This window comes from Ictalurus punctatus, chromosome 17 (assembly GCF_001660625.3).
Source record: "Ictalurus punctatus breed USDA103 chromosome 17, Coco_2.0, whole genome shotgun sequence".
In the NCBI taxonomy this organism is placed as follows: domain Eukaryota; kingdom Metazoa; phylum Chordata; class Actinopteri; order Siluriformes; family Ictaluridae; genus Ictalurus; species Ictalurus punctatus.
In genome coordinates this window covers 15,244,957-15,271,185 of record NC_030432.2, presented here as the reverse complement: position 1 = coordinate 15,271,185, position 26,229 = coordinate 15,244,957, and the positions used below count along the sequence as shown (strand labels likewise).

The window sequence follows — 26,229 nt, the reverse complement described above, 5'->3', positions numbered from 1 at the left end:
TCAAATAGAAGACCATGGTCCTGATGTAGACCCAGCAAAGTGTTTCAGGACTTCATATGCATTTATGTAAATTACGCTATATGGCCAAACATTTGTGGACACCTGACCATCACACCCATATGTAAGCCTTCCCTAAACGGTCACCACAAAGTCTGAAGCACACAGCTGTCTAGAATGTCTTTGTATTTTACAGCATTAAGAGTTCCCTTCACTGGAATGACAATGCGCCTGTGCACAAAGCAAGCTCCATGAAGACATGGTTTTCCAAGGTTGATGTGTAAGAACTCCAGTGGCCTAAGCCCTGACCTCAACCCCACTGAACATCGATTGCACACCAGACCTTCTAACTTGACATCAAATCCCTGACCTCACTAATGCTCTTGTAGCTGAATGAGCATAAATCCCCACATTCCAAAACCTTCCCAAAAGAGTGTTGTTAGAGCAGCAAAGCTGTTAATGCCCATGGTTTTGGAATGGGCACATATGGGTGTGATGGTCAGGTGTCCACATTCTTTAGCCATGTAGTAAAGTCTAGAGAACTTAGGCCAGAAAGAGGAATTTTCACAGATTTTTCATTTTATTTACCCTCTCTGGTCTCTCTAGCAAACAGACAACATGGCTTGTTTTTTTTTTTTTTTTTTTTTTTAAATCGATGATGAAATTAGAAGACTAGGGGCAACTAATGGACAAAGAAGTATGAGTTTACTCTGTGCATGTCAAATTCAAAATGAATGTGTCTCATATGTTCCTAGTCAAAAATGGTTTCCTGATATATAACTACATTGAATTACCTTATTTATAGCATTTACATTCATTAGCCATAACCAATCGTTAATGGTTAAGTATTAAAAAGTAACAATCGTCGCTATTTAGTCTTTTTAGTTGGTTATTTGAATGTTTGTAAGAAGCAATTTTATATAGCTGGACCTTCCTAAATTATAATTGAATTCCTCTGCCTTAAAGCACATAGAAGATTGAATTAAAAATAAGGGTCCCATTAAATCCGCCATTCTTCTAACAGATGGGTTAGACAGCATTCCAGAGATCATCACCATTGACATCATCGCCTTCAACACAGAGCCAGCTTAAATAACACCACAAGGGTTGTAACTTTAGAATATCAGGGGATAACGCCAGAGTGATATCTGGCAACCGTTACAAGTAACAACATTTGCATTTTTTATAGGCCAAATAAGAGAAAATATGACAGCTAATTACGAGCAAGATTTGATTTTTTGCAGTAACTTGATCAGAACTGGCATGTTTGTTTCTGCCACATGGAATAACCATGCAATAAGAGAAACTGCGTTGCCCTTTTTCGCAGAGGAACACTTCATTCAGCAACACTTTCCTTGACTTTTGCTTGACTGTGGTTTTCTGATTGAGCCTGGAGCTAAATTGTGAGGCATTGAAACTCGCTACAGCTCTTCTGGCTGCAGGCATGACGGGGAGAGTCCCTTTACCACAGCCACGTGACCCTCTTTCCCAACACTAACCCTGCATGAGAAGCTATATGTCCTCATCTGCTCCTCTGCAGTCATCTTGTGTACCCTCTCCCCCTCTTGTCCTGCATCTCTGCCAGGGTTTAATACTTGGCCTTCTTCCATTTAGCAAAAAAAAAATTAACACAAACTTCTATTATTAGTCGGAGCGTAACGGCATTTTTTTCACTACACTGCTTTTCATCAGCTAAATATAGTTGACGAATGAGGCCTGGCAGGCATTTTGCCCGCAATTAAAGGATGGCGTGACTAGCAATCAGGCATGACTAGCGATCACGACATAAAAGCATCATTGTGTGAGAGAACCTACACTATTGGTCGCTGTCTCGGCTGGTCAGCCGCAAAATTTCATTTAACTCTCTTTGAAAAGAGGCAAAGGAGGGGAAAAAAAATACAGCAAGACACCAGTGTGTGCACATTTGGATGCATTTTAATGCAGTTTAATTAATGAGAAGAAAGGCAGAACTGTTTCTGATTACAGAGCTGAGTCGTGGGTATGTATGTTTATGTGTGTACATATGTATGTGTGTATACAAATAAGAGACATAAAAGTTTTTCCATATAATATTTAATACAAATGAACTTTGTGTGTATTTGCTCATGTGTAGTGCGAAAAAGGTCTGAAGAATTTTCTTTCACGTTTCCCAGCAGGAATCTACGCTCAAGTCCAGAGGAACACTCTATTCTCTCTCTTTTTTCTTTTGTTTTCCCCCAGCATGAGCTGTTCTCTCTCTCCCTCAGACAAAGTGTTTTACCCACAACAGTGTGGGAGTAGGAGTGGAAGGACACTCGATGGCTTAAAAGTCCAAACACACACGCACAAACACACACACACACACACACACACACACACACACACACTCACTCACACACGAGGTCACACCCCATCCCCGAATCCACCTCGTTTGTCTCATATAGCAGCCTGGTCAACATATGGTACCTGATCCTCTGGATATCCGTGTGTGTCTGTGTGGGTGTATGTGTACGGTGCTTGAGTGTGTACTGGGGCTCAGGACAGCAGGGTCTGTACCTGCTGAGGGGATCTGTGTAACGCGTTCTCAGGTTCTCTGTAGCCATTAGCTGGATTGGTTACGGCTGTGTACACCTCTCCATATGCACGGCACACCAGCTCTGTAGACTGCTTAAAGATCTGCTCTCTGTAAACAGGAAATCAGTAATCAGTATTCAGTTTTATTAAATATTCATCACTTTTCACATCGCGAGGACCTAACGTGTCAGTACTGTTATAATAGTCAGGTCGATTTGTACAGAACAAATCAGCAGCAATGCCACTTGAAACACAATGCTATTCTAATCAGTGTATATAATGTCAAACTGCGCACACTAAGTACATTCTTTCTTCCTTCTTTTTAATTTTGCGTCTTGCCATGAGCGTCAAGCCCCTGAAATGTGCAAGGGTGGAATACATTTCAGTAATTGTATTTTGTTTGTGGACTGAAGTGCTATTTTTACTATTTCCACTTTAATCAAGTATTATTGAAATACTTGTACTCTTACCCGAGTAAATTTGCAAGACAAAAAAGATGCTTTTTACTACTCACCTTTTCCTTTTGACCTTCTAAGTGCTTGTTGAAAATCACAAATGGCATGCAAATTTCCTCTTGCCCAGCTTGCCCAAATCAGTTGTATTTTCGCTTTGATAAATTGGTTTCTAAACATTAGATTATTGTTCAACATGTATTAAATTATTAAATATTAACTAACCAACAAGGCAAGAGAAAGACTGACACTTTTACCTATATTTCTGCACTTTTCCACCCCATAACGCATGCCACTGGATGCATCATGCTTTCTTATTCCTACTCTATCATCCAGTTGTTTACGTTGCTGGTGAAATGTCACAGCCAATCGTTATGCAGTCTGACATGCCCACAAAGGTCATACAGGAAATCAGAATTTTTATCTCTTCTTAAAGTGCAGTGAATTATATGTAATTATAGAATATACCTTTGATAATTTTGTCCCAATTTGTTCCACTCAGTGTATGTGGGAACCTTTATGTTACCTTAATATATTGAAAGTTACTATAAAAAGGTACTAGAGATGAACGTAAGAAGCAAAACAAGACATTTACATTTACAGCATTTATGGTGAGAAAGAAAACAAAACCGTTTTTTAAATTTTAATTTCTAATACGATTTAGTGCTCATTTAGTTTAAAGGTGCTTAGTGGGGATATTTTTGGCATTTAGACTTTCTTCCTAAAGCACACTGAGATTTGGCAGCAAGATAGCACCATGTGCAAAATCTACCCTCAGTATACAAGGCCAATCATAAGTGACTGTAAGGGTTGCTATAGGTGATGCACCACATACCAACTGTAAACAACATGAACTTATTTAAGCTGCTGGTTGAATAAGCATACATATAGTACAGTTTGTTAAACTGGGCACTGATGCAGAAAAGGCTAACAGTGCCACCTGCAGCTCCCTGACAGCTTAGCTGTTGTAGCAATCATAAGAAAATGCTGTGGAGTTTAAGAGAAATGAGCAACTGAAAACTAAATTTCTGCGCTTGCTATGTGCGTGTACAAACAATTTTAAAAGTCTGGAAATGTATGCACTAAAATGAATAATGTTCATGTTTGTCTCCGGTTCAGAATAAACAATCCACCTCTAGTTAACTCTCCCTGAAAGCCATGTAGAGTGAAGCCACATGTAGTGGTTATGTGTAGGCGAGCGAGACTCGGTGCTTGGCGGAGCTGGGGGGGGTGGAGAGAGAGAGAGAGAGAGAGAGAGAGAGAGAGAGAGACAAATGGACCAGGGGATAATTAGCTGTGGTCGGCCCATCCATGATTCCATTTCCATTAATAGAGAACATTAACCTGAGGCACACTGAGTGCTCCTCGGCCCTGCTACATTTCCCAGTAACAATGTGACTCAGATAGTCTCTCTTTTTCTCGCTCAAAGAGCAACACCACACTCATGCTAAAAGCATACTCGTGCAGTGAAGGCAAGTGGGGAGGCGGAACAGATGCACATACAGTCTCTCTTGGTTACCAGACTATTTGGTGTCTATTGTGGGACTTGGTTTATATATAATACCAACAGTTTTTATATAAGGACCAAAAAAAAAAAAGGAGATGCATAAACCAAAAGCTGCACTTAATTGAAGAATACTTATAAGCGTGGTGTTCCTGGATGAAAGTAAACAAGCATAAACCCGGCCTGTCAGTTGTTGGCCAGAGTCTGAAGTTAACTTCTGTGCTTCGTGTCTAAGCAGAACACAACACTAAGCTATGTTCTAGGGCAGGGGTCGTCAACTGGACGACTGAGCTCTGGATGTGGACCCAGCAACTATCACAGAGGATCAAGCTATGCAGTCGGAAAATACTCAAGCAGAATGTATGAAAAAACAACAACAACTGGGTGACATGAACCTATAGAGACAAAATGTATCCCTTGGGAAAACTCAAACACTTGGGCACACTTTCACCTGCAAAATCACTGGACCACAAGCCTGTAGAAACTTTGAGGAATCATTTGTTACAGCAATAAAGCATCAAAATATCTATAATAATAAACCATCGCCTTAGAAATAGCACCCATCCTGTCAGGTAAGCATGCTACCAGAGTCTTAAGATATTTCCTGTCAGTTTTAGTCCACAGCTCAGTGGGTGTAATTTATCTGTAGTTTGTGGCCTATTTCGGTGTTCGACCTGCTGTTCTAAATAATCCCACAAGTTTTTCTATTGGACTGAGGTTTGTTGACTTTTAAGGCCTGTCACAGTGTAACAGTGTTCCATCATGCCCACTGACACAAAAGTGCCTTTTCACACAAAATCATCATTTAAATGTCACTGTTGTGTTCTACTTGGACATGAAAGAACACTCTGACCAGCAACTAATGATCTGGTTTTATACTAATTATATTTATCCGTGTGTGCAACCTTTAAAATTGTACAATAAGGCAATGTAATTAGTGGACACGACTCATTATCTGACGAGCTAATCATTTCATCATTAGCTGAAAACCTGCTATGGAAGAGCACTGCTCCAAAGGAAGCTCACAAACGCGTAAATCTAATGTATTGTGCTGTAGGAAGAAGAAAACACTCACTTGAGAGCTGCGCTGAGGAGAAAGTTGAACTGAGGCATCACGAAGGTGTCAGGAGACGACAAGTAGCGATCAAACTGCACCTGTGCATGAAAAAAGGGTCACGTCTAAATAAAATATAATACCTATATGTGTAGGTGGATGAAATGGGATAAATATAAAAGTGATGACAGAAGTGCAATGGCAAGTTATAATGTGGAGGTGGGGGCTATCTATGTGCATCTGTGTGTGGGTAGTAGAAGTACTCAACAGTAGTAGATATAACTTCATCAGCATTCACTGGTACTCACAGTACATTGGACATTTATTTTAATCAATTGTTTCATTTTTCCTCCTGAACCTGAGCTTTTTTAATACAGAAATCACTGACTCTCAGTTTTTGTTTTTTCTACAGCATTTTTATTGCTATGCTGTTTTTTCTTACTGGTTTACTTCGCTAGCATACCTGGACACAACTAAATATTGTGTTACGTATAATGTAGTGTGGAGATCATAATGTGATATTTTTATATAAACAGACTCACCATAGTTGCTTTCAGAGATGAACCGTCCATATTTGCGAGGTTGGATAGAGGACCCTGAAAAGGAGAGAGACAATCTATATTCAGACATTCAGCTCAAGTCTGATTTTCTTTTTTTTTTTGCCAGATCTGATTTGAGACGACATGATGAAGAAACCTTAAGAGAGGAAAAAGAGAACCCATCCTCTACACCAGAAGAGATAAAATAATGTCCGTTAGAATAAGTTTCAGTATTTGAATATTATTTAAGCAATAATGTAATGAACAATTCTTCCACCACGCAATGTTGGTTGCTAAGCACAACAGCTTAAGTGGAACTGTTTTACTGGTTTAAAACCTGGTGCACGAATGCAGAATTCAATTACTGTGATGTGCTTACAGGTGTGCATATATTGAGGATTTTACAATGGCTTCGAACGAGCCAATCAGATTTTAGAACTGAAATCATCTGCTTTATAATTGTATTTTCACAGTATTTATACTTTCAAAGGAATAAAAATCACCTTTTGGATGTTTATGATCCCATGTTCAACATTTAAATCACCTAACATCCTAACCTTCAACTGCCCCACACTACTTTGTTCCCATGACAACCAATGTGGCTACGAGGGTAAATGTGACTACAATCCAAAGGCACCAATCGGGTTTGGTTACTTGTAATTTGCAAAACGACATTAAATCCAAGAAATAAATCATCGGTCTGAACATCGCCTAAACACAATCACTCATCAGCAAGAATTCAAGACACGAAGAGCAGATCCACAGCTGACCAAAAAACCCACAAGCGTACAACAGACTATTTATTGGCAATTTGTAAAAGTAGTCAATAATGAACCACAGATGTATGGAGTCAGTTACTGAGAGGTTCTAAAAGAATGAGCACCTACTGTAAGCCTGTAAGAAAAGGGCAATAAAATGTCTTGCACAAATAAAGTGTGCAGAAATTCTGATGAAACGACTTTTTCCAGACAGATTCACAGAACATTTTTGTTGTCAGAAGTCTGAGTAATAGTGAACGGGAGGCACCAATAATTAATGCCAAGTGTTGACAGAGAAGCCACTGAAGCAGGAGGCGAGACAGTTGTGTTCTGCACTTGTGGACAGCAGGTGTCTTGAGACAGTTAGTCACCCTGCAGCCTCTCATGGGGGGAGTGGGCAGAGGACTGGCAAGGGAATGACCAGACTGCCCAAATGTGCCAAGGCCACTTTCTCTCTCCATCACTCAGACTTTTTCTTTGCCTAATGCACTTGCTCCACTTGAATTCTCTCTTGATATGGATAAGATCCTCTATGCTATCACCATCACTTATGCTTCTGAACGGATTGAAATGGGAGTTCTGTAATGATTATCTGCACCAATGAAAATACCAAACACATGGATGAGTCATGTGACTTACTATGCTGAGAGCAAGGAAAATGGTTCCTACTTTGTGCCTTAGGAAAGAACAATGTGCGAGCGAGAGAGACCCATGCAGGCCAACGACAACATTCTGACAGCACTGCCAACATTTCTCTCTCTCTTCCTGATCGCTTCTGAATGAAAATGAGTGTTTTTACAAACCATATCGGTTGTAATAAGGTACCACAACACTGCTGAATTCTCAAATCTTACTGCTCACAAGGTGTCCCCAAAGTCTGCATACATGAGGGAAATAAACACTTTTTTAGCAAACTGTCTTCCAAAATGTTTCATACTTAATTTATGTATAATATATATATTTTTAAATAGCCTTTGACAAAAGAAGTACGTATTGAAATCATTCTCACAGATGATCGAGAAGCTGTCCATAGTTTGCGATGAGCTTTAATAGGAAACGTGGCAAGCACATCGCACGCGACACTGTTGCCAAATTTATTAACTAATTCAAAAAGACTGGAAGTGTTGCAGACGGACCGAGAAGCGGACGTCCACGAACATCCGCTGATGAAGGCACAACCGACGTGGTGCTGGCGTACATGGTCCCCTGTGTATAGAAACTTTTGGGACACCCTGTAGTTATAGTAAGTAAGCGATAACAAACTTGTTTTGAGAATGTTCACAACAACATCAAATTTAAATGCAACTACAAATGGAATAAAGCCATGATCATTATTTAATAAATAAAAATGTAGTAGTTGGCAAACTGCTGTTTATTAAATAATAAATAAAGCAATTCAGAAAACGCTTTTATAGGAAAAGAATAATCTTCGGGGTGGTAAAAGTGACTCTACTTCACGTCATGCTGCATCACAGCACTCAGTTGTTGATTATTTTCCCCACAGCAGCACAGCTCATCATATTTATCCCTAATTTATTTAAGATATGTTTATCTTATCTAACATAATATTCATGCCTATCCTATTGTCAATGCAACCATACTGCACTCGACAGAATGTCTTTTTTTTTTTTTTTATGTTTCTCCATTGCACAGTATTTCACTGTCACAATGCCATATGTATGAACTAGTTGTTAGATTGCTGATTGGGCAGCAGTGGTTGTAGCAGAAATAAATCACCTGGGCTGTCATGAAAATCAAACTTTAATAAATATCTACCAAAGACCTCCCAGACTTTTGGGTAACATTTTTTCTCTCCCTCTCAAATTTAGAACTAAGCATCAATCACAATGTGTGTGGCTACAATTTTGTTCCAAAAAAAAGAAAAAGAAAAAAAAAAAAAGAATATCATCAAACTCCGTCACTCCATCAAGACAGCGCAAGAGAGGAAATCTAACGTTGTGTTTTTAGATGTATGATAAATGGGTGCATGTAGTCATTTATTTCTCTTTCCCCTCCAGCCTTTATGATCTCAAGTCATTTCCTGAAGTCTTAAAAACTTAAGATGAAGATGGTGTTTTCAGATCTATTAATGAGAGCTTTACCACAGAGTAACCATGGGAACAAGGTGTAACGAGAGGCTATGTTAACAAAAGAGACTATTCCTGTAAGATGAGAAAAAAAAAAAAACTGTCAGGGAAAGAAAAAACAAAACGCATTGTGAGCCCTGAGTGACTGGGACAAGCGCACTGATTGCAGATAATATGAGGGCCATAAAGTGAGCTTTAAATATAATGAGGCAGAGAGAAGCTTTACTGCAACACACACTGCAAAAAAGCTTTTAAGCCTTCTCTATTCATATCTCTACGGTGTACCTGAAGAAAACAAGATGGGACTTTAATTTTTTTTTTTTTTTTTTAAACATACTGCTTTTTAGTTGTAGCAGTGAAATACATTTTACTGATCATTTAGAAACAATAAAGAAATCATTATAAAGAAACATTACCGAGAATAAAAGCAGGAATGGTTTATGAGGACGATAAGGACAAGAGTGGGTTTAATGCAGTGGACTTTCAACTTTAATTCATATGATCATGTGCTGTATATACCTGTAATTGGAAATACATCTTCCCATAAATACTATTTCCAGTGAAAGACCTGTGGCTAAAGTGTATCTTTAACAAATGGTTTCACTTCCAATCATGTCTGTTAGTAAGCTAATGCACTGGCTGTAGTTACCAAAATAATCATTTGAACTGTCAACCTAGTCCAAAGTGCACTTTTAATGAAAGAAGTGAAGGGTGTAGGTGAAATATAGAGAAAGAAAATTAATAATAACATACAAAATCAAATAATAATAAATAGAATTAATTTTATTCTTTATAGACAAGAGCTGAAAGTCTCGCACTGAAATGGAAGATCATATTAACACTTGAATGCAACCTGTACTTTTTTTTCTGAAATAATGTGAACTCTTAGATCATATAGGACCACCAACAAAATGTATTTGAATTAGAGATGCACCGATGTATCGGCCGATAAAGGCTATTTATTATGCTATGGGCCATCGGCCGATAGTTTAAAAACATCAGGTGATCAGGACCGATTATATCCTGTTTATCAAAAGGAGGTGGGAAAACACAGATTGCATGCTGTGTGTAAAGATGATGTCTTGTGTGGAATACAAACTGCAGTTTGTAATCTCTGCACTGACAAAATTTTACACCGGAAGTGAGCAGCAGTGAAGCGGGAGTTTTGGCGTCGAGTCAAAAGGTGTTTTTTTTACCGCACTGCTCGAGCTGAATTAAAGCGCCAGTACACTGTTGAAAGATTTAAATGAAGCTGAGTTGACAAAAAAGTATATATATTGCACAGAAAAATATATTTGTAGAGAAATATATTTCATATCCAGTTAATGATAATATATAAAAAAGTTTATATTATATATATATATATATATATATATATATATATATATATATATATATATAAATAACCAGTTTGATGTTCATTGAAGAAGTAGAAATGCTTGTATTTGTGGTGAGTGAATGTGAGACAAACAGGTTTTTCTATGAATTAATAACATTCGATAAGTTAAGAAATCTTACTTTAATCTTCAGAATTTAGTTCATGAGTTAATGTTAATTAGAGTAATGTGTTTTCTGTTTATGAGAACAGTTACTGTGAAACAACCTGCTGAAATGGAGAGAATAAAGTTTTTATTTGTATTTCTTTCAGAATTGTGGAATTAATAATTATTAATTTATAAGAAGGCATAAAAGGCAGAACTATCGGTATAGGTTATCGGTATCGGCGGATATCACTCTGAATAATTGGTTATCAGTATCGGCTGAGAAATTTAGTATCGGTGCATCTCTAATTTGAATGTCAACAAGTCCAATTAGGCTCTTGGTGCACTTTTGTATTGTACACATTACTGCAATCATCAAAGTATCGGGTCAAATGATTAAAATGTTTGCTTGTCCAAATACGTGAAAAAAACCAACAATTTCCACATATTTTTTCGCCTGACTGTATACCGCTTTAGGGTTAGCCAGGAATAACATTTAAATGGACTGAGCAGTAAAGGTGCACTTACCTGCTCAGTGCTGTGCTGCTGGACGCAGTTGTAAACGTAGCCGAGCCCTGCTCGCGTCAGTACGTAGGATGCCTGCTCGTTGATCAGAGTGTCCAAATGAGCCTCGATCTAATACACACAACAAAACACAAAGAAAACAAAGCATTCACACACACACACACACACACACACACACACACACACACGAGTCCTCTGTCATTATCTTTCAACAGCTGTATTACCGACAGAGACGACAAGGACTTCATGAAAACAGCTTTCCTGCAGGGAGGGTCAAAAATTATTTTGTTTATTATGATTATTAATTAAAGCTTATTAGAGAGTGTATATTATATTTTGGCAAGCTTTCTATTAAAAATAAAAAACCTGAATACTCCACCTATTGTTCATATCTGTATTCCTATTAATTTAGGACACATATACTGGTGAACGAAGAATTCTGAGTCTTTAAAAACACTAGGGACACACACCGTACCTGGAACTCGAGCATTTCTAGCCGTTTGTCTGTGAACTCAAAGAGGGCCAGAGTGGTTTTCATCATGTATAGAGAGTTCACCATGTAAGTGGCCATGTCTGCTGTTCCCAGGTTGCTGGCAGACACGGTGCAGAGCTGCAGCAGGGGGTCCAGGATGCATGATAACACCTGAGTAAATAGTAATGATGGAAATAAAATGAACAATAAAAAAAAAACATAATTAAGCATGCATTAATTATTCATTTGGTTAATTGTTGGATAATAATTGGACAGAATGGTGTTTTAATTGCACTGAAGTCCAAAGCATTCTACCTTTTGTCTTTAACACATTAGGTGCCTTGTGCAGTTTGGGTCACTGTCCTGCTGCTTTAGCATTACGCAGTACATTTTAGAACATTCTAGTAAAATCTAGTATGTGTGTCCTCTTCTGGTTGTGGAAGTAAGTAAGGCAGTTCCTTAAAGCTACCGAGGCATACACAAGTCTTCAGGAAAAACCTACCCTGTTTCACAAATGAGGCCTAAGATTGGCTGTCATTTTCTTTTCGGCTCCGCATTTTTGCCATTTCCACCACGTTATGTTTACTGCAATCGTTTCCTGTCTGTAAAAGCTCCCACCACAGCTCTACGAGCTCTTGGCACTTTTAGCCTATTGTAATCTGGCCTTCTGTTATGGAAGATGATGATGAAAGGTTTATGACTTGTGGTGAAGCCTTTATATTTCTACTGTTGAAATCTACTATAAACAGCAGATTGGTCTTGCAGTCTAGAGATTGTTGAGTTCAGGGTCAGGGATAGCTGATTTAAGGTCCTACAATGCTGTTTGTGTTTCAGTCGTAAGCTAAATGTCCCTAAGAAACTACAGTGTAAGAAAGACTATGAATTAGTAAGCTGAATCAAGTGCTGCAACATTATCAGTGTGTTTTTAACCTGAGCAAAGTCAGCCTGGCGGGTATCTAGAGGGAGCACAGAGGAGTCGTGTGAAGCGAGCACTTCCCTGAGGAGAGACAGCGTCTGGGTAAGGGACGCTGTGGGGCCCAGGTCGGGAGGAGGCAGCTCCACCTGAGTATGCATATATACATACATATACATATACATATATATATATATATATATATATATATATATATATATATATATATATATAGAGAGAGAGAGAGAGAGAGAGAGAGAGGGAGAAACAATAAATAATTAATAATTGGAAACAATGTGAAATAACAGCTTCCATGGCGGTGGTTTAATCAAGTGCTGGTAAAAGACCAAATGGTAAAAACAAAAAAAAACAAAAAAAAATCTTAAAACATCTTTAAAAAAATTTTTTTTACATAGGATTTAAATAGGATTGTAAACATTTAGCCCACTAACATCTACAATATAACTAATATTTGTAAAATATTAGACATCCTATTTTACTTTCCTATTTTACTTCGATAACAAGTACAAAATCTATCCATCCATCTATGTTCCGTACTGCTTATCCTACACAGGGTCGTAGGGAGCCTATCTCAGGGGACTCTGGGTACAAGGCAGGAGACACCCTGCATCGTGATCTCAAACACAATCACAAACTACGGACAATTTAGAGATCAGCCTTCAACATGTTTTTAGACCGGGAGAGGAAACCGGAGTACCTGGAGGAAAGCCCCTGAAGCACGGGGAGAAGGTGTGAACTCCATGCACACAGGGTGGAGGTGGGAATCGAACCCAAACGCTGGAGGTGAGACTCGAACGTGCCCAACAAGTACAAATCAACACATTTCTTTTTAACAAAATTTTTTATTTATAGTGTTACTACTCCTATTTTGTTGTCTGCTTATTTGAAGAAGTTCTTGCAAAAAAATATTGTTTATCATTTACTGCCAAACATGAAGGAGCATGGCTTTTTCCAATCCTTTTCAACCAGTTTCCAAGAATAAATATCTGACTTCAGTTAACCGATTACAATTAGCACAAGTTACACAAGATTCAGTAAAGACAGTATATTAAATATTACTGTGTCATTTCCACCAAGTGCCACTTGGTCACTTCAAACCAAGTGCTGCTAACATGAGAGAGTACAACGAACCCTTCCAGTGCTTACTAATAAAAAGTGAGCTATTCAAGCCATCGCTCCATGCCAGTCAGCCCTGCTTCTCTGAAGCATCTAATGGAGCTCATTAGCTCTGGCCAGCGTTCCTGGCACCTGCCACTGGCCCCTGATATGTGACCTCCCTGAGCCTGAGCTTATTCAATTAGTGTGCTGCTAAGGTGACTATTCTCTCTGTAGAGTGGTGAGACCACCTTGTTGTTTCCATTGATCGACCGGTCAATGAAACCAACTTCCGAGGAAGTTCGACCGTGTTCGCTGATATTTTGGTGGTAATTTAAGAGGCGCCAGTGTGAGGTTGCTGTTTTGTTGCCTGGTGTAATCATTTAAGCTGAGGCGTGTGGCCCTGCTGTTTACAAGGTACACGTTCTTCCGAGGTTATTGACCTCAGCCGTCATCGAACAGAAGGATCCCACATGTCGCTTTGAGCTGTGATTCAGAATTTACCTGCTGTTGAATTCTAGTTGACCTTCACTATTTTTGTTTATGCAACGCCCAGACATAATGTACATAATAATATCCTTTAGTGATATAGCACATTTCCATTTTGAGTCCAAGGTGATCTACATAGAAAAAAATTATAGGACTAAATAGAGTATTTAGGATAATGCACATTAATGAAATAATCTATTCTGATTGCTTAGAAGGTGTTGATTCATGTTCTATAACATAAAATGGCAGTAATTATTACAGCAAGGAATTACTGCTTATTGCAATAATTTGATCATCTCTACAATAACAACTAATTCACAGGGACGTAGACATAGTCAAACACGAATAATAAATGTATTTATTAAACGTGTTGGTATTTAACCAAGGAAAAACTATCATTGTTAATATAACTGTTGATGGGGACACTATCTCCTTCTATAAAAATAAAAAAGCCAAGGAGTCTTCACTGCTAGTGCTTTGTAACAGTCAGTATATTTTCTGCCACTGGAAAGTCTTCAACATGGCAAACATGAGAAGCTTTTTTTTTTTAATTTTTTTTTAAAAATCTTATCAACTTGCCCTAAATGTTTGTAGCTGCTCTGACATAAGTGAACTATAAACTGATAAAGTATTATAAAGCATCACTGGCATATTGCTTTGGCATCTGAGAAAGAAAACACTTTGGGACATGCAGTTATAGGAAAATAATCAACTTTCGGGTGGTAACTCAGCTTCGCAACAGGACATATCACATCACCTTGTCAATGATTAGTTTCCTGCAACGCGACACCCCGGATTGTATCATTCTTTACACAAATACTGAACAAACCTACCGACAAATCTGAAATAAAAAATATCAAGAATTTCCTAATATTCTCAGATCATTTAACCTGCATTAACACTAAATATCCTTTAAAGTCTGTTCCTCCTCAAAACATTTTCGGATTCCATCGTTCTTCTTATTTTACAGCAGACAAGGAACATCAAGGTTCTTGCATTCTCTATCTCCCATTCCCTTGCTGCACCAATCATTTATGATGTACAAACTATATGTACAAAGAAAACTACATTAAGAACAAGCGCTAATTAATCCCTGTAACTTATTTACCTTGTCCATGAGCCGGCTGGCATGAAGACTGAGGCTGTTGAAGAACATCTTCTTACTGAGAACATGCATCTCCTCTATAGTAATCAATAAAGACACAACACTTGTGCCGATGATTCCACTGAGAGCAAATGAGAAAGAAACAGCGTGAGATTATTTGTCTAGTATGTTAAGTGTTCGTTCATCAGTGGGTAATCCCACTGTACCTGATGGTGTGGTGGTAGAACTTGAGCAGGTTGGACAGTTTGTATAGCAGCACAGCTCCTGGTTCTGCCACTATCACCTGCTCAATCCTCACCTGCATGAAACACAGGAAGCCAAGAGCATTATGAGAAAGAGAAAAGATTCCAAAGTGGATCCTTCTGGTAGAAATGTAATGGAATGAAAAAGAATGTGCTATATCTGTAAAGTAAGAAATAAACCACAAAATGGGTAAAGTCAACATTTCAAAGATTATATATAAACATATATTTTTAAAATCTGTTTATGCAGAGAGTCTACCATACAAATCCCAGTGTAAGTTGTTACTACAGAAACTATAACATATAAAAACGAGTGTATTAATGTAAACCTTGCAGCTGGAGCTACTATAAGAAGAGTGTATTATAGTATAGGCTGCAAAGCATTCTGAAGTGACCAGGACTATATCCTACTCCCTCTGAAGGCTCCACGCTATACAGTGATTATTATTATTATTATTATTATTATGTGATGTTGCTTTGTTTAATACTTGGACCTGGTAAGTATACTTAATATTTATAAGTATACTCTCCAGTTTGTATGACTTTTTTCCGCATTCTGCATAAAAGTAGAAGGAATCTTGGGAGCAAACAGTCCCCTAGTTGAAAGACATGTTTGAAGAGCCATTCAGAGTAAATGCTTTTCTCTTAGCAAATAGCTGCTGTGCATGTGTCCCATTTTGAAGTGCCCTACATAGGTTTCATCATTTCAGAAAGGAACGCACTATCAGTCTAAGGAAAGTTAAGAGCTTATTTGAGTAGCACGAAGGCAACCTGCACTACAATAGGAAGTGAACTGGTTAAACTAAAGATGTAGTGCCCATGTACAATCCATGTAACCTTTTACCTCACCTTAAGTGGTCTACACACTCCTTCAGTTATGTGGCCAACAATCTCCTGCATGCTGTCCTCAACACCTGTACAACACACATACACACACACACACACACACACACAGGACATCACCACTGCTTACACAAGTTGTGCTTCTTATTGATGCCTTCTAATGACTACATAAATTACTGTAAATGCAAATAGTATAAAAGATTTTAACTTAACCAAAACTAGTGCCCTTAATATGCCATTAGAATCTCATTAAAATATACACATTTAAAAACAATCTAAACAGAAATTATATTTAAAACAAAAATGTTCATACAACTGTGATGAACTGATAATGCAGGCGAAATCGTTTTTTATTTTTAAAGCACAAAAAATATTTTCAAGGAGAATGAACCTGCTCTTATTTCATTTTAGGAATTGATTTTCCAATGACCAAAATCCTTTCCATAGCAGGTTTGAGAGCTATACTGTATTTACAGGTCTTATAGATAATGTACCTTGCCCTGTAGTTTGTTTGAGCAGAGCCTCCAGATGTTCCTTCTCCGAGGCTGTGGACTGGTGCAGCCATGCCAGCATGTCCCCTACATACCTAACACATCAACACACACACATGCAGCCTAAACATTATACTCTTCGGCGTCATTGCCAAGACCTCACACTAAGCTGTTCAGGTTTTGCTTATAAATTGGCATGTTAGTGTTAAAGGAAGAGAGTGAACAAAACCGAAAGTCAAGAGTATAAGGCTCTCAACGTGAATGTTTTTTTTTTTTTAATTGCAAAAGGTTTTTGTTTTTCAGTTCTGAGTATGAACCTAAAGAAGGACCTTTATCTGAAAGTCCTATTTCTGTAGAAACTTTGTGCATTTTTACTACCTCACTATATAATGTACAAAATAGTTGACAAATTAAAGGAAATGTTTAAAAAAAAAAACAAAAAAACAAAAAAACCAAACCTTAATTGTCTTAATAAGGTTTTCGGCCATAACAAGAACAGCTTCAATGCCCCTTGCCACAGATTCTACAAGTCTCTGGAACTGTACTGGAGGGATAAACACCATTCTTTCAAAAGACATTCCCTCAGGTGGTGTTTTGATGATGGTGGTGGAGAGTGCTGTCTAAACAAGTCACTCCAAAATCTCACATAGGTGTTCAGGATGACATCTCTTGACTGAAGGCCATAGCACATGATTTACATCGTTTTCATTGTCCTCAAACCATTCACTGAGCCCTCGTGCCCTGTGGATGGAGGCAGGGCTTCCTGGAAGAGACCACTCCCTTCGGAATAGAAATGTCCCATCATAGGATAAAGGTGATCAGTCAGAAGAACTTTGTTTTGATGTGCAGTGACCCAAACATGCCATCAAAATACCCCAACAACAACAACCCTAAAGCCACCATTTTTTTTCCATTTAATTTGTCACCAGTGTGTACATATTTTCAAACAAACATGTCCATGATCCTGAACAAAAGCAGTGATCCTCACTAAGACAGGCATATCAGCATTAGGAATGAGTGTCCCCAACACGATGATATATAAGCAGAGGACACGGATATCGAGCAGCTTGTCATTACGCTACAGTTATTTTCTTTAACAGGGATGATCTGTAACTCTGAGAACTGCACATCTCGTGTCTTATCAGCATTCTACTGAGAACCTGCTGTTCCCTCTCCAGGTCCTTAGAGATGTTCTGAGAGGAGGATGTTAGAACAGCAACAAGATGGCACACTTGTAGTATCCAGAAATCCATACATCTGACCACCTGCACTTTCACTGAACCCCCTCTAGGTTAACTGATTCTTTGAAGAAGACCTGAGGATTTCATGGAAGACAATCAGCTTGCTTTTAATGTCTTTAGGGGCCTGAATTGAATTTGTCACTTTAGAGACAGCCAAAAAAATAAAAAGGTCGGTATGAGGATGAGTGCTGTGTGTGTAATGTAATGAGATATGAAGTGGCTTTTAGCGCTAAATGACAACATGGCCCTGAAGATGACCCTCAATTAGCTGTGAAACAACCGGTTTATGTTTTGAGCTGAAAAAAAAAGCTATTGGGTTTTCAATGTGCTTTTGAAAGGATGGGTATAAGGTGATTGTGCACACTGTGCCATTGTGTTTTACCTCATAGGATCATGTGAATGCATCTCTATTGGTCTAGGCGTGCCCCCTGGTCCCCCTCGTGTTAGTGCGTCGATGAAGCCACGGACCACCGTGCTGCGCCTCGCTGTGCCAAATTCATCCAAAGTGTATCTGAATCATAGAGAAAGAGAAGAATGAAACATGGAAAACAAAGCGCTTCTGTCCAAAATTTAGCCCTGACCTCCAAAATGAGCGAGAGAAAAATATGTGAGGTTAGAGAGCCCTGGTCACACACACAAATGAAAACAATGGAAGCTCCCGGTGTGGTGCGGAAGAGTAGAACTGTTTTGATCTACAGGCTGAGAACAGAGCTGAGCAGACTAAACAGTAGCTCTACAACAGCCACAGAGAAGACGGAGGAGGAGAGGGGTGGAGGGACTTGGCTCACACCGCAGGAACACACTTTCTCATCCTCTCTTTACTCTGGCCTTGGACTTCAACAGCCCATGCCTCAGTTAGGGCCCACGGGCACAGAATGTGGGAGAGAAACAGAACAGGGGGAGAAACTGTCACACAGAAAGGGAACAAGTGTGGGGAAAAGAAAATCATGTTTACCTGAGGTATAACAGTCTGTCTGAAACTACTATAAGGTTTATCTATGCTTTCCGTACACATACACTGATCAGCCATAACATTAAATCCACCAGCCTAATATTGCGTAGGTCCCCCTTGTGCAACCAAAGCAGCTCTGACCCGTCGAGGCATGGACTCCTCTGAAGGTGTGCTGTGGAATCTGCCACCAAGACGTTAGCAGAAGATCCTTTAAGTAGGTTGCGAGGTGGAGACTCCATTGATCAGAATTGTTTGTCCAGCTCATCCCAAAGATGCTTGATTGGATTGAGATCTGGAGAATTTGGAGGTCAAGTCAACACCTTGACCTCTTTGTCATGTTCATTAACCCATCACTGAACAATTTTTGCAGTGTGGCAGGGCGCAGTATCAGTGAGCCTTGGGCACCCATGATCCTGTCGCTGGTTTACTGGTTGTCCTTCCTTGGACCACTTTGTTAGGTACTAACCACTGCATACTAGGAACACCCCGCAAGACCTGCCGTTTTGGAGATGCTCTGACCCAGTCGTCTAGACACCACAATGTGGGCTTGTGAAAGTCGCTCAGATCCTTACGCTTGCCCATTTTTCCTGCTTTCAACACATCAACTTCAAGAACTGACTGTTCACTTGCTGCCTAATATACCCTACCCTTAGTTATCTTGTTACAGTGGCACCGGTCTTGTGGTTTTAATGTTATGGCTGATCAGTATATATAATTATTTATATATTTCAATTGATGATAATTTTCAACATTTGACATATCTAGCATTACTCATTCCACTAGGGGTGGAAATATCATATCATGATTCAAGACATTAATATAAAAATAATAAACTGTAAGTACATCAGGAAAAGAACATTTTTTTAATTTTTACAATTTAAAAAAAGTTAAATTGTAAAGTATTTTAAGTATAAAATTTGAACATCAAATCGGCTACTTCCATTCAGTTGTAAATAAATAATTATTTTAATATAAAAATGTATAAAAAGAGATCACAGGAAAGTGTAATGTGACATAATTTGTCACAATATCGACATTATAGTGCCATATCGCCCAGCCTTACATTCCACTAATGCTTGCATAGTTTATTCTTCAACTGGAAGTTATTCTTGGAGAATGTGGAAAGATATTTCAGCACATTTCACAGAAGGAATGATGGAGGGATATTTTCATACACACTCTGTGAGGCAAACAGTGATAAGAAATAACTCTTGGCACAAAGTTTATAATGTCTATGAAAACAGTCAGATAGGCATTCAGTTATACAGAGCATTCCCCTAAGAAATGCCTGATTACCTTACACTGGATTGTTTTGGAGAAAAAGAAACCAAAACCTACTCGTGCCAAAACCACAAAAACACTGCAAATTGTAATAGAAGGAATTCAAACATGACTTTCACACATACTCATATAAACTAACATGCATGCCAGCTTATCATTCAGCAAAATTCATCATAAATAAAATAATGTAAATAAACACTTGATGCCAGGATCTCAAAAAACAAGAGCTCTCAAAATGATAATGCATTATTCAGGACAATTCTATCAGTCAGTTACTTATTTTTATATGTTCTTAGTGAAATATCATCAGTTAAATTGAAAGCAATTACAATGCATTTTAATCAATATCCGCCATATTCATTAAAAAAAAAAAATAAAGCTGATGAGCCTTAATGCATATAGGAAACATGGGTATTAAATGTGCACTGTAATACTAAGCTTGATTTCCCTGCTAAAATACAATAGAACACAATGGAAACCCTCATAGAAATTGTAATGGTTTTAATGGGAACTATATTGGTTTAAATAGAAATTGTAATGGTCTCTGAGTCTCTAGTCGTAATTTGTTGCCTTCTATTGGTGGCATATGTCTAGTGGATACCATTAAGGACCAATAATAGCAATGGTATTAATGGTTTGCTGATGGTTTGTAGTGGTATTTGTAGTGGAAACCATTAGAATTTCTGGGACAGTTTCTATTTTTTTCCAGTAGGGTTTATATCCCACAGTCAACATATTTATTCAGCTAGCACTCAGTACTTGGCACTTGGTTTGTCAATGATCAGCTAGCGTACTGGTTTCAGATTTTTTTTGCAAGCATTTCCCACTAAAGCAATATATTGAAAGTGTACCACTTAGTCAGGCAGGACATTTGTAAGCTATTAGTTGCAACATTTGGGTTGCAAAGAAAAAGTCCTATTCAGGCAGATTACTCATTTATTTTATCCAGCATCAGCATTATGTGCTGAGCTGAGTCAGAGTGTGTTTCAGCAACATTTGGTACTGTACAAGAACTGTGTTGTAGTGCTTCTACTTCGTATAGCAACGTGAACCTTTTCTTTATTCACATGCTCTTCTAGACCAATATTCTCCTTCACAGCCTTGCTCTTGTTTCCATTCCAACATTATTTAAATGTGTATTTTATCAGCTGAAGTAAGCTTTAGTGTAAATCTGCCACCATGTGGTTATTGTGCAGAACCGCAATGCATAGGTGACTGCTCCATATGGCATACCGTGTAACATGTACAACAAATATTCATTCCATATTGATTTTCATATTGGTTCTATATTTGAAACAGCAATCTGAAAAAATGTTGATATAAAATGTATACCATTTTTGCAGAAAACTTGCACATGATAGGCACACAGTAATACATAAGAATAATAATTGCACTTACAGTGCCCTCCACTACTATTGCCACCCTTGATAAATTTGAATAAAGAAGGCTATGAAAAATTGTCTTTATTTATTAACCTTTTGATCTTTTGTTAAAAAAAATACATAAACAATTGCAAACAAAACAAGTTTATAAAAAAAATTAAAACTTTGCTAAAGATAGGCGTGCAACAATTATTAGCACCCCTATGAACTCATATGAGAAAATTATATTCAAAGTATATTCCCATTGATTTTTAAAAAAAAAAATTTAGTACCCTTGGTTGACCAGGAACAGGAAAGTGCTCAATCATGACTTCCTGTTTCACAGGGGTATAAATATGAGGTAACACATAAGCCAAATTCCCTTAGTCATTCATAACAATGGGTAAGATGAAGAGTTGGTTTTGGCGCACACAGAGAGGTAGTCATATGGAAAAGTACCTCATGCCCACAGTTAAATATGGTGGTGGCTCTTTAATGTTTTGGGGCTGTTTTTCTGCCAGAGGACCTGGACATTTTGTTAGGATACATGGCATCATGGACTCTATCAAATATCAACAGATATTAAATGAAAACCTGACTACCTCTGCCAGAAAGCTTAAAATGAGCTGTGGTTGGATCTTCCAGCAGGACAATGATCCAAAACATACATAAAAATCATCACAAAAATGGTTTACTGCCCAGAAAATCAAGTTCCTGCCATGGCCATCCCAGGCCCCTGACTTGAACCCCATAGAAAACCAGTGGGGGTGAACTGAAAAGAGTCCCAAGAGTCCACAAGTGTGGACCTCAAAATTTGAAGGATCTGGAGAGATTCTGTATGGAGGAACGGTCTCAGATCCCTCGCCATGTATTCTCCAACCTCATCAGGCATTATAGGAGAAGACTCAGAGCTGTTATCTTGGCAAAGGGAGGCAGCACAAAGTACTGACTAAAAGGGTGTCAATAATTGTTGCACACCTATTTAACAAATATTTATATATATTATAAACCTGTATTTTGTTTGTCGTTATATATGTAGATCGTCGTGTCACAGATCAACACAGATTTAACAACATAAAAAAAAACATAAAAGGAACCATATTAAAAATAATATGAAGCATATTAAGTCTAAATCCCTTAGAAAACTTAAAGCTTTTAATTTGTAAAATGTAATTTCAGACAAATTTAGTTAAGAATAAAATTCCTTGAGTCATGCTGTCATAGGAAAATAATCTAAGACAGGGTGATGTGAAGCAGCTGTTACTACCTCAAAGATGACTATTTTATGCATCCCAAAATGTTTTGTTCCTCTTATACAAAAGCAATTTGCCAATGATTCACTTATTTATATATACATAAATAAAGGAATGACAGGTTTGTGTTTTGTTTAGTTTAGATTTTGTTTGTTGTGGAACATCCACTAAAACAGCTGCCTCTTTTTTTCACTTTGCAGGAGCTGTAAACAGTCATTCCCTCACCAGCTTCTCTTTCTTTTCTCCTCTTTTGAGGAATGTTAAATCAGAGAAAACCTAATCATAGCAACAATTACACATATTTAAAATAAATAAAAAATCAGTTGACGCGGAGTGTCCGCCAAACAAATACAAGCCGTTACTATAGAAACGATAACGTATTAGTATCACTGCATTAATATACTGTATATTAATGTATATGCTGCTATAGAAACTGATTCAACATCTTCTGACCAATTCAACTTCAATGTAGTAAAATACTTTTTAAAGACCTGCTGTACACTGTCACCAGACACTGTTGTAATAAGTTAACACAGTGTGAGTGTGTGTGTTTGTACTCACTTATAAAGAACAGGCCGGTCCTGTAAAGCCTCCATGGCTTGAGTGAGCACAGGAGGAACATCACACGTCTCCTGAGTCAACCCCCGACACTCATCTATGATAAACCGTGTGAAAGAGCGAGAGACATGAAGAACAAAAAGAAAAGAAAAAAGAGACACAAGAGTGAGCAAGAGAAAGAAATAACAGATATGAAAACAACTTCCTTAGAAAAAAAAAAAAGGGGTTGTTTGATTTAAAAGAAAGAATAAAAACACAGTACCTTCACTTAAGGCTTTTAAACCATTTTAATAAGAACAGTAAAGAATTAGTCAGTATTTGTCCGTGACTCGTTTTTTTTTTTTTTTTTTTTTTTTTTTTTTACACTCCCTCACAGCAGCTGTGTCACGAATGCAGAAATGTGTCACCTTTCTGGAATCGTGTTTTAATGTGCATGTGCGTGAGGACACACTCACTTTGAGCCCAGCGGTACAGCTGCTCATATGATGTCTCCTGTATCACTGCCATTTGTTCCATGATCTCCAAGCTGAGTTAAAACACACAGCATCAACAACCAAAGAACGTTTTCATGTCAAAGTCAATGCAACTTTTCTCTCTCTTTCCCTCTCACCCTGCTGTTTGCTGGTTAGTCCTCAGCAGGACCTTCACGTCCTCGTGGATATTCTTCACACGATTCAGGGCTTTAAAGAAATCCTGCATTCAAACAAAACTCTGTACGTCAGTCTGGCCCATATTTTAACACAGGTTAAACGTTCATTAGAAATCATCAATTATTTAAATCTTAAAATCGTTATGTCCTACTATTGACTCCTAAATAATACGCCATCAACCGTGCTCTAGCTTGGCTACAGCTGTATGTAAATAAATAAATAAATAAATAAATCATGTCATGGGAAAATAATCAGTGATGAATCATGGCATTACCACCCCAAAGTTGATTATTTTCATATAACAGCATGTCAAGTGTTTTATTCCTCTTATACCGCAGCAACTTGCCCTCAATTACTTTTCATTCCTTTTTTTTTTTTTTTTTTTTTTTTTTTACAGTTTTTAGTTACATTTAATGGTGCTGTGAATGTCCATGAGACAAATTAGTTCCTGTTATCCGGTTGCTGGTAAGTTGTTACCTCACCAACCTCTCTTTTATTCTCGGTCTTGAATTAATAAGACTAGTGACGTTATTGGGAAACTGAAAAGAGCAAAAAGACTTTCCTGACCATTACAAAGCGCTGACACCGGATTCTCCTTCCATAACTATTACATAAACATCTACTTACAGAAAATTTCACCTCATCACCTCATCATTATACTTTCTTTTTCTGTTTATGTGAGCGTCAGCCATACCGGTACCTGAGAATTAGCAAGTACATTACTGTAAACCTGTGATTTGAATTACAGCCACAACTACTGTCCGAGGCATGCTGTTATAGAAAATTAACCAACACCTTCTGACCAATCAGAATTTAGAGTTCAATAACACTGTCAGGTATAAGTAAGGGATAATCCACGGCTAGGTGTGCGTTACACGATTTTAACGCATGACGTGGAGGCAAAGAGCAACCCAACGCAAAGCGGAGTGCATTAATATCGTGTAACATGCACCTAGCCGTGGATTATCCCGATTATACCATGGTCACTTGCCAGCACTGACTAGTTTGACTAGTTAAAGCTGTCAATGATGGTTTACAGTGCAAAATTTGACTGTAAAGATAAAAATAATGGTTCAATTTAGTCAGTTATTTTATATATGGGTCGTTAGATATAGAATTACACACGCTCTAAATCATACACAGAGATAAATAAGTGCAATAAGAGTTGAAAGGTTTATAATAAATAGTTATTAGAGAGAGAGCGTCAATTACCTGCATCTCTATTAATAATGAAGCTGTGAGTTTAACTGTATGTTACTATGGTTACAGTTGTTTATAGGCAGTGCATATTAGAATGGTGATCTAACTGACCAGAACGACTGTGGTATACACGGTTTTAACGTACACCTTCCAGCCAATCAGAATCGAGTATTCGGACAGACCACTGTATAAAAAATAAAAAATAAAAACTTTGAATACATCCCTAATACTAAACAAAAAGCAAATGTATATCCCAGTCAGTAATTGGACAAGTGTGTTTAAGAGTGAAACAGTCATCTTACATATTGCCTGACGAGTCTCTTGAAAGAATAAACATGATGTACACTACAAGTGTATGTGGACACCTGACAATCACACCCCTATGTGGTTCTTCCCCAAACTGTTGCCACAAAGTTGGAAGCACACAATTGTCTAGAATGTCCTTGTATGCTGTAGCATTAAGATTTCCCTTCACTAGAAATAATTTGTTCCAGCCTGACAATACCCCTGTGTACAGAGCGAGGACCGTAAAGATGAGGTTTGCTAAGGATGGTGTAGAAGGAATTGAGTGGTTGGTACAGAACCCTGACCTCAATCCCACTCAACAGTTTTAAGATGAACAGGAATGCCCACTCCTCTCATATCAGTGCCTGACCTCACTAATGCTCTTGTGGCTGAATGGACAAATCCACACAGCCACACTCCAAAATCTAGGGACTAAATCTGGACTGGGATGTCCAACAAGTACACACAGGTGTGACTGATGAGGTAGCCACATACTTTTGGCTATACAGAGTATTTGAAGGGTACCTCGGTGATGGGGCCGTCACGAGCATAGCGTAAAGTGGCCATTTCTTCACTGGACAGCTGGAATTTGGAGAGAAAGGCCTGGGCCACCTGTGCTCGCACCTCTAGACTGTGACTTGAAAAGAGGAATAGACAGTTACAGTTAGTAACAGAGCTCAACAAAAGTCACACAAAGTCACTAAGTTTAAGTACACTATTTATGTTTTCATGAAACGATTAAGAGGCGTTTTGGCACAGGCTTAGCAGCTATTATTCACAGTCAACCGCAATTACTGTTAAAGGTTCAATATGCAAAAGTCTCCGTG

The 26,229-nt window shown here is 38.2% G+C and overlaps 1 protein-coding gene across 1 annotated transcript in view; it reads right to left on the bottom strand.

The window, feature by feature from the left end:
* Positions 1-1,912: 1,912 nt before the first annotated feature.
* cog6 (component of oligomeric golgi complex 6) overlaps positions 1,913-26,229 on the bottom strand; it is a 41,164-nt gene continuing 16,847 nt past the window's right edge. Inside the window, exons 5-19 of the mRNA XM_017491435.3 lie at positions 25,928-26,039; positions 23,878-23,960; positions 23,723-23,793; positions 23,271-23,364; positions 18,245-18,373; positions 16,625-16,716; positions 16,137-16,201; positions 15,252-15,343; positions 15,049-15,166; positions 12,353-12,484; positions 11,426-11,593; positions 10,954-11,061; positions 6,103-6,156; positions 5,582-5,661; positions 1,913-2,659 (exon numbers count right to left, since the gene is read on the bottom strand). Of these exons, the coding sequence (XP_017346924.1) occupies positions 2,512-2,659; positions 5,582-5,661; positions 6,103-6,156; positions 10,954-11,061; positions 11,426-11,593; positions 12,353-12,484; positions 15,049-15,166; positions 15,252-15,343; positions 16,137-16,201; positions 16,625-16,716; positions 18,245-18,373; positions 23,271-23,364; positions 23,723-23,793; positions 23,878-23,960; positions 25,928-26,039 (1,546 nt within the window). The 3' untranslated portion in view covers positions 1,913-2,511. The remainder of the gene's footprint in view (positions 2,660-5,581; positions 5,662-6,102; positions 6,157-10,953; positions 11,062-11,425; positions 11,594-12,352; positions 12,485-15,048; positions 15,167-15,251; positions 15,344-16,136; positions 16,202-16,624; positions 16,717-18,244; positions 18,374-23,270; positions 23,365-23,722; positions 23,794-23,877; positions 23,961-25,927; positions 26,040-26,229) is intronic.